This window comes from Balaenoptera ricei, chromosome 3, assembly GCF_028023285.1.
Source record: "Balaenoptera ricei isolate mBalRic1 chromosome 3, mBalRic1.hap2, whole genome shotgun sequence".
NCBI lineage: Eukaryota > Metazoa > Chordata > Mammalia > Artiodactyla > Balaenopteridae > Balaenoptera > Balaenoptera ricei.
This window is the reverse complement of record NC_082641.1, coordinates 62,531,646-62,541,057: the sequence shown is the minus strand read 5'-3', so window position 1 is coordinate 62,541,057 and position 9,412 is coordinate 62,531,646. Positions and strand designations below refer to the sequence as shown.

The following is a 9,412-nucleotide window of genomic DNA, read 5'->3' as shown; positions in this document are numbered from 1 at the left end:
CCATCATCTCTGGGAAACCAGAATGCTCAGAAAACCTCCTGATTATTTGTCAAACCTGTTGACGGCAAAGCCTTTTTAGAAAAGGAACAGCCAATCCTCGTAGAGTGTAAATAAAGAGGCCCTGCTCCTGCAGATGGAGGCACAAATTGGTACAATTTTCTGGAGAGCCATCTGGCAATGCACATCAAAGATCTTAAAATATATACTTACGCTTTGACCCAACAACTTGTCCAAGGAAAGAACAACAGCTTGGGCTCCAAGTTTAGCAACAATATATCCCTTGATAAATTATTTATAATAAAAAACAAATTCAGAACCTAAAGGAATAACAACAGGACTTTGAAAAATAATATATGATACATGTATATAAAGGTCGCTATACAGCTACTAATGTTACAGAAATAATTCATCAATGTGAAAAATTCCACATATTTATATCATCATTGAAAAAAAGATTACAAACCATTGTGTTAGTTAAAATTCTCTAGTAAAAAGTAATAGGAAACCAACTCAAGATAGCTCAAAGAGAAAAGAGTAAGAATTTTACTTGGAGAATGTAATATCCAAATAATGAAATATGGGTGAACAGTCAGTCAGGCCTCATACAGGAAATAGAAAGCTGTTAAGATCTTTTCTATGTCCTTCATCCTACTTGTTTTTGCATGTCTGCTTCATTCTTCACTTTCATTACAGATCAGCTTTCTAGTAACTCTTCTGAAGTCTTAGCAGAATATGGCTATCCACATGTCCCAATTCTGGAACAGTGTAATTCCAGACAAATCTACATTCAGAGTAAAAATGAGCCACGCATGACTCCACTATAGCTAGATGACATCCAGTACCAATGTGGTCTTCAGGGGCCCAAAGAAATGGGGCTTGTGAGAGCTAGATAGCCATCCCCAAAGGATCTATTACAAGGATGTAGAAGGAAATCTTATTTCTTAATATTAGGAAAAAAATTGTCTTTCTAGAAAATTAATAGAAAGATATGAACCAAATTTTAACAGTAGTTATTTATGGGTATAAAATTATAAGCAACTTTAGCTCCTTTTGCTGTAAATATTTTTTATAATTTATATGAAATGTAATTTTAATTTTATAAACTAAAGTTAATTTTAAAAGCTAAACTATCAGGTCATTATAATATAATGCTAAGTGAGGGAAAAACAGGATAAAAGTTCACATTGTTTATATCCCTTAACTGTATAAAATGTATGTATAGAAGAAAATGGAAAAAATGCAATAAACGTTAGCAGTGGTATCTCTAGATGATAAAATTACATAGTCTTTATTTTCTCATTTATCATTTTCCATATTTTTCAATATTTCTACAACAGATATTTTTCATACTGGAAAAAAAAAATTACTTGCAGGGATATGTATGCCCAGTAGGCTCAGTGTTTGTGTAGGAGACCGTAATATTGTAGGAACCACTGTCACCGCCAGATAAAAAAGTTACTCAGGGCATCTCTTTTCCTCACCCCCAAGCACCTGAAGAATACTATAAATTGCCAATAGTAACAACTACACACAACCATGATTTATCTTGAGAATCACTGGCCCACAAAATTTTTAAAGAGTTCTGGAGGAACTCTAGGATTACAGCTAAGTGCTAAAAACAAGAGTTAAAAAATAAAATTTGCAGGCTACGATTCTACAGATTCAACTGTTTAAATGTAGACAGGATAATATTCAGAGTAATCTTACACAAGTATATGAAACTCTACTAGGCACAAGAGGATTAACGACTTTCTGTCCCCAGTAGAGAAAAGATAAAATGGGTTTTAATGGCAGAAGGATTTTAACTACACCATCAGCCATGCCAAGCCCAGAAAGTTATAAGCTGAAAAATAAATCAAGATTTGGATAAACTTAAAATTTAACGCTTGCTGCATTGTTACATGCTGGCTCCCATGTCCCTTGCCATTTGAAAACATGAACAGTGCTAATGAAAATTCTCCAAGTCGAAGGCTTTGTCTTACCAAAACCACAAAGTTAAATTGTAAATATGAAACTTACAGGAAGGGTAAGAACACTAGAGGGGAGCCTTTCCCTATTTTCCTGGAATCTTCAAATTAAAGATATCTATATATCTAGGATAGATTAGTGGCAATGCCTGGCTGGCTTAGAAATTTTCTAGATTCCTGCCTATCTTTCTGTAGACTGTGACAAAACCTTAAAATAAGGTTTAAAAACACCCATCCTTACAAAAAGCATGCTGTTTTGTATAATGTACCCTAAAATTCTAGTAGAAATGCTTCACTTTCCATAATATTTAACCATTGAGATATAATCTTTTAGTTTAATAAATAAGTATTAAAAACAACTCTAGTGTTTTAAAACATATTATTCTACTCTAAATAAATTTATACTATGGTACTTGAAAATCTATCGAAGTGTAGATTTTAACCATCCTCAATTATTTTTACATTAACTGCTTTTATTTCCCCTCTAAAGTTCTTAACCACATGGAATCAACAAATTCCTCTAAACATTTACCTTAAAGATAAAATGGAAGGAGATAACAGTGAAATGGTGTCTGATGGCCACGGTCATTCTAATAAGGGAAAGTTGCACAAAAAAATGTAACAAATTCTGTATATAAACAGTCTAAACGTAGATTTTTACCAATACAGATATAAAATTAGATGCTAATGTCTGTTTTCAGAAAGAGATAAAGTAATAACTGTATAAGCATTATAGTACTACAAATGATTTACAGAAACTAAGAAACTTAAGTAAACATAAACTCCCTCTAAAATGCAAACTATACATTATCTCAACATGATTTATAGAAGGACTGTATCCAATGAAAATCCAAACTCACTTTTAGGTAACACCCAGAAAACTGAAAATGCTGTTCCTATTTTAATTTAACATGTATTTCTCAAATAAGATTCACCATGAACATTATTTTAGACTATATTTTTATATCCTCTTTAGATAGCCAAGTGAAAAATCCAACAATACACAAATTTGTACTTTCATCAGTACATAAAACAACAACAGGTAGTGAGGTTAGAAAACAGAACACAAGTTCAATCAAATCAATACAATACTAGTACAGAGGCATCCATGTTAACCTACATGGAAAAATCTGGGCCACAAAACAGGTTTTCCATTTTGAATCTCACTAACTGCTAGACAGTCTGTGTATATTTTGACCTTAAAGTGGTCAAAATATTTAATGAGTGAACCTCATGTTCTACTACCTACAAAGGTCTAAAGCAACAGAAAAATTGTCATTTTATGTTGCTGAGAGTTTTTAACTAAGTCTTTTATATTACTTATTTTGTTTAGTAGCACGTGATCGAATTATACACAAATTATTTTTTAAAAATTAAATGTGGTTATTTCTATATACATTAGGCCCTCAGCATAATTTCTGCCTCTGAAGTGCTAATACAGTATTTAAAACTATACAAACAAACATCCAGTAAACAGCATTTTATTTTATGACACTCTGTGTTAATACAATAAATATACAAAACTTCCAAACCACTGAAAACATGCAACATTAGAGGGACAGATGGAGGGCATTTATATAGAACCATGACAGTCACCGTAATGGCAGCGCAATATTACTCGTTGACAAAATATACAAACATCCCTAGATAAATAATCCAAGTCCCAAATTAAAAACCACTGAGCAATGATTTTCCAGTGTTCAAACTTTAGTTTGAAATAAAATAGCCAAAACTTAATATTACCAACTGAAAAATGACATGGATCCTTACAATGTGAAGACCATTTCATGATTGCGATATTGGGTAATGCTAATATTAAATATAAAACACTAACAAGTGCCAATCTTTTACTGAGTGCAAATGTGACTATTTACTAATAATTATTGTTAAGAGAATAGAGATTATAAGAATTAAAAACCCCTCTACCTTATTAAACTGTTACGCAGTGCCATCATTTTAATGCACATTTATGTTTTTAAAAAAACATTTTTCTCTTATAAGCTTGTATTAACCCAAATAACTGGAATTTAAAACAACATTTCCCCCATCCAAACAAAAAAAGGTACAGTTGGCTATAATTATTCTTTTGCTATTTAGCAATAGAGGATTTCTACAGAATAGAGAGAAGCATTCCTAATTCTTAAAGGAAAGTATCTCAGTATTTTTTGAAAGTATCTATGATAAAGTTTTCATTTTGCAGTTTAAAGAAAAACAAAAGGAACTTGAGAGATGAATTAATGACAGACATAAGTACTTTTGCTGTATTTTGTGGTTAATGTTTTGAATGTTTGTAAAATCCACACTCAACAAAGCATACTGATGAGACAGATTTTCAGTAAGATTATAGACTCTAAAAAACTTGAACTGGCTTATTTGGTTGAGAAAGTAGGTAGAGATTATCACTGATCAGAAATATTCATAAAAACAGCTTTAAATTCATACTCTGAATCCTACTTTCATCAGAATAAAAGAAATATCTTCCAAGTGTATTACTTCAACGAAGTCCCAAATAAATCAAATGTAAACACCATCTGGATGGATCCGTGCTATATCTAGTATCACACAAAGCTTCTTTCATAAATAGTGAGAACTCACCATCCTACCCCCAGCATGAAACTCATTTTAACTCCAGATTTGGGGCAAAGAATAAAGGTGATTTAACCATTTACACCCAGCCAATTTTTTAGTCTCAAATAATATAATCTAATAGAGTACCCTTACTTTTCAAAATCAAGTTGAATACTTATTATTCTGCAATCTTTTAGGTTAGCTAATGACTTCCAAAACAACAGTATCGTGACTTTACAAATGTCTTTAAGTCATTTAATCAGTTATTAAAAATGACTCAAAGTTTCAACCCAAGTATACTATAAGAATGAAGTCCTGTGCTGCATAGTAATAATTTTAACATGATTATATCCATAATTAATGCATTCAACTGTATATGTATTTTCTTGCTTGATGCAAGTTAAATGTTTTATTTTTTCTGTTGCTACAAATTTTAATGTATTCAGTCTGTCTCAAAAATTCAAAGACTGAGGTGCGTTAGGGATTCAAGTATATGTGAAGTGCCAAGGTCTTTTTATTTTTAATGCCAACTAGACATGAGAGGCTAAAAGAAAAATTTCTTAAATACTGTGATGTTCTTTTTGGACATGGAGTTAGGCTAGACTTTAATACCTCTGTTAAAAATTACACACACATACCCCAGAAAAGAGCTGCCACACACAATCTCAGTTCAATTAAAAAGAGTAGCCACAAGAATATACCAAAGTTTCCATACAGTAATATTTTACTATGATATGAATACTGAAAATTAAAAACAAAAAGGTATTATCATCACTACATTCTATTCCATCAATTATCTACCTTTTCTTTTGGATAATGCACTGCATATTATATTATATCCTTGTATTGCATCTCAGTGAATTTTTATTTAAAAGAAAGTATTACAGAAAATCATTTCTATGATTCTATAAACAACTCCCCAATCCTGCAACCATAAGCAGTGCATAACCCAAAATACTAATTCTTTTAAGAAACATGGTGACCATGCAAGATCAGAGCTTGATTATTAAAATATCAACTACTCTAAAAACAGAAAATAAAAAGATAAAATTTACATTATCTACCATGAAATGTACACAGGCTCTTCACTGGTGAGTGAAACTGCTAAAAAGCAAGCCAATTAAAAAATCCCTAAGTCTCTGATGTCCTATTTCTTTCAATATAAATAAGGAAAAGGAATGAAGCATTGCTTTACTGCTCCAATGTGTAATCCTTACGTCTGACTCTTGAAAGAATGACTGCAGCAAGTACTAAGTGCATTTTTAATCATAAGTGCCATGTTAATTTCAGTGTGTCACCACTGAAATAATTCGCTGAACATTCATCCCCCAAAAAATATGGAGAATATTTATTTCGCATGTAATTTTTTTTTTGCAAGGGGCACTGAAATATTAAGAAACTATCAGGTAAATAATAAGACAAGGAAGTTTTTCTGGTTTTAGCCCATGCACAAGTGATTAGGAAATATACGTGCTGTGTGTTTTGAACAAAAAAAATATTTATAGAATACAGTAACTGGAGAAAAAAGTACAGTCAGAAGGTAACAATGTATTGTTTGAAGACTCTAAATTTGGTTACCCTTGAAAGCATTCTGAGCTGCACTAGTTGCTGCGGTTGAAGCTGCATTTGCAGCTGCAGTCTGGACAGTTTTGTTGGACATCACACCTGTTGCAAACTCTTGTTGGGCCTTCTCAAAACTAGCACCTGTTGTGCGATACAGTCCATGTACCTACGGAGGCACAGAAAAGTGGGAGAAGATGAGTGGTAATCTACGCGTTCATTATCAATAGCTCTTCAATTAATCCCAACATGACTCAGAGATAAAAAGACTAGATTCTAGGCAGGATTCCTAAGAACAAGAACATCAGCCACACAGTGGCACACTGTGTGTATATTTTTCCCTTTTATCCCCAATGCAGAAGAGATAATTTATGCCTATGCCAAACCAAAAATAATATAAAAAACGACTTCTTAACCAAATGCAAAAAGCTATGTTTTCCACTGTACCTAATTAAGATATTACAGCCTTACAAAAGAATGGTTTAAACATAACAGGAGACATTCTGACTTAAATACATTAATTTACTACCCTAGACAATTCCAAAAAAAATAATACCTTACCTATTTCTATGTTGGTTACATATATACCACTGCCCCTATTGTATCAAATGGTATCGTTTTATCATTTAATGTAGCGAGCAATATGTGTGTCCTTAAAGATAATTCACTCTGAATACTATTTAAGTTTTTGTGTATGGTCAAGTCCTAAAGGATTTAAGAAGAAACACTTCTGAGCGCTATCTGTCCATACTGATTCATCACTCAAATCTTAGATTTTTACAAGCAGGGTTCAAAAATACTCTTTCTGTTAGCATCTCTCTCGAAGATGCATAAACTATGAAGGACATCAATCCGTAACATCAGCCACTCCATCTAATACAAATTTGAGAAAGGAAATAACAAGGCACATTAAGACAAATATTGATATTTATTTATTATGTACCTACAAACTTGGGGGTATGAAAGATGAGGAGAAAAGATGAGGAGGAAAGATGAGACAGAAAAGTGAACCTGTAATTACACTGCATTGTGATTAGGTCTAAATTAGAAGCCTGACTAGAATGTCATCAAAGCAGGTTTGGAGGATGGGGGCAGTACACCCAAGTCAGCCCTTTTCCCAAACCTAAATACGTAGGAACTAGTAACTGTGGAGTTAAGTGTGGAGTGAGGAAAAGTAGAAGGAGTCAAGTACTTTCAAGTCAAGTTTAGATACTGGGAAGTTGTTTCACAAAGAGAGAATACAGAGGATACGCTGGTTTGGGGGGAGAGTAGACGCTAAGTTCTAAACATTCATCCACTGCACAAATGTTTATTGAATACCTACTCTAAGCCTGCCCCAGCAGGCAGGTGAAAATTTGGTTTGGAGGTAGAGAGGAATGGGCTAGAGACATGGACTTGGAAACCAATGGCACATAATGGTAGCTACAACTCTGACGTAATGAAACTGTCCATGGAGAGATAACACATAAAGTAGAAAGAGAAGAAAATCAAGTACCAAAGCCTTAAGTTTAGACACCAATATTTAAGAGGTACCCATAGCAACAAGAAATTAAGAGAGGAATGAGTAAAACCAGGGACCTTTTCACAGATGCCAAGGGAAGAAAGCAGTTAAGGAATGAAGAGCTATCAGGGAAAATAAGGGGTCTAAGTCCCAAGTTCTTCTGATACACAGTAGCAAAAGCAAATGCCGTATTACTATGGATCAAAGTCTTAAAGGGTCAAGGAGAGGGACTTCCCTGGTGTTCCAATGGTTAAGACTCCATGCTCCCAATGCAGGGGTCCCAAGTTCAGTCCCTGGTCAGGGAATCAGATCCCACATGCCTCAACTAAAGATCCCACATGCCACAACTAAAAGATCCTGCATGCTGCAACTAAAGATCCTGCATGCCGCTACAAAGATCCTGCATGCTGCAACTAAAAGATCCACATGCCGCAACTAAAGATCCCACATGCCGCAACTAAAGATCCCGCCTGCCACAACTAAAAGATCCCACATGCCACAAGTAAAGATCTTGTGTGCCGCAACTAAAACCCGGTGCAGCCAAATAAATAAATAATTAAAAAAAAAAAAAAAGGGTCAGGGAGAGGGACTTCCCTGGTGGTGCAGTGGTTAAGAATCCATCTGCCAATGCAGGGGACACGGGTTCAAGCCCTGGTCCAGGAAGATCCCACAGGCCACGGAGCAGCTAAGCCCATGCACCACAACTACTGAGCCTGCTGTGCTCTAGAGACTGTGAACCACAACTACTGAGTCCACGTGCCACAACTACTAAAGCCTGTGTGCCTAGAGCCTGTGCTCCACAACAAAGAGAAGCCACCGCAATGAGATGCCCACGCACTGCAATGAAGAGTAGTCCCTGCTCACCACAACTAGAGAAAGCCCACGTGCAGCAACGAAGACCCAACACAGCCAAAAATTTAAAATAAATAAATAAATAAAGCACAAATTTAAAAAAAAAAAAAGGAGAAAAAAACGGTCAGGGAGAAAAAGAGAGCATTGACAAGTACATATACTGGTGAACCTTAAAATTCTTTTAGTACCACAGCACTACCAGAAGTATAAAATATTTTTATTCCCTTTCCAAACCAAGTTTTTAAAATAAAAAATTAAAGATACAAATAAATTACTACGCCTATGTTCAAGAAATTTATCTCACAATGAGTACATATGATTAGATCCTACAAATTAAGTGTATTATAGAAATCTAATAAACCTTCTTTACTTACTAGACCTAGTCACAGTGCAAAGTAATTACAGGTTAAATTGTCTGTCTCTCCCCCTTCCCCCCACCCCAATTTATGGGCATGTAATTAACAAACATCTGTTCTAATTTATTCCTTTTTTCAAATTTGTATTAAATTGGGTGGCTGATGTTATGTATTCATGAACTTCATGGTTTAATTACTTAAAATGTAATTCATAGCCCCACAGAACAGAGAGGTAAAATAAAGGTAGGAATAACACATTTCTCAATAGTCTGTGTCTATATAAACCCAGAGAGCCACCTAGAGGGAAAAGACTGCATATGTATTCAGTGCACAATGCTCAAATACTGCATTAGATCCACGATATCCATGTGAAAGGGGTGATTCTTCATTTCAGTGTCCCAGCAAGATGATGGGCTACTTACAAGGATCAACATCTCAAAAAGCTTACCATTTCCCTGTTATGTTTCAGTGATATCTGCTGATATCTATTGATAACACACTCCTTAAGAAATCAGGGAGATAGTTTTAAGATAAAACAGTGTAATTAAAAAGCAAAAACTAAACAACTTAAATACTTGCTATCTCTTCTACTTATGAGAATTGCACTA

At 34.2% G+C, this 9,412-nt stretch overlaps 1 protein-coding gene across 4 annotated transcripts in view; it reads right to left on the bottom strand.

The window, feature by feature from the left end:
* Positions 1–2,378: 2,378 nt before the first annotated feature.
* SCAMP1 (secretory carrier membrane protein 1) overlaps positions 2,379–9,412 on the bottom strand; it is a 105,139-nt gene continuing 98,105 nt past the window's right edge. For 2 of the 4 annotated variants that reach the window (XM_059916618.1, XM_059916620.1), the window contains exon 8: positions 2,379–6,264. In XM_059916618.1, the coding sequence (XP_059772601.1) occupies positions 6,100–6,264 (165 nt within the window). In that variant the 3' untranslated portion in view covers positions 2,379–6,099. The remainder of the gene's footprint in view (positions 6,265–9,412) is intronic. The other 2 variants (XM_059916617.1, XM_059916619.1) reach the window with 1 other exon arrangement.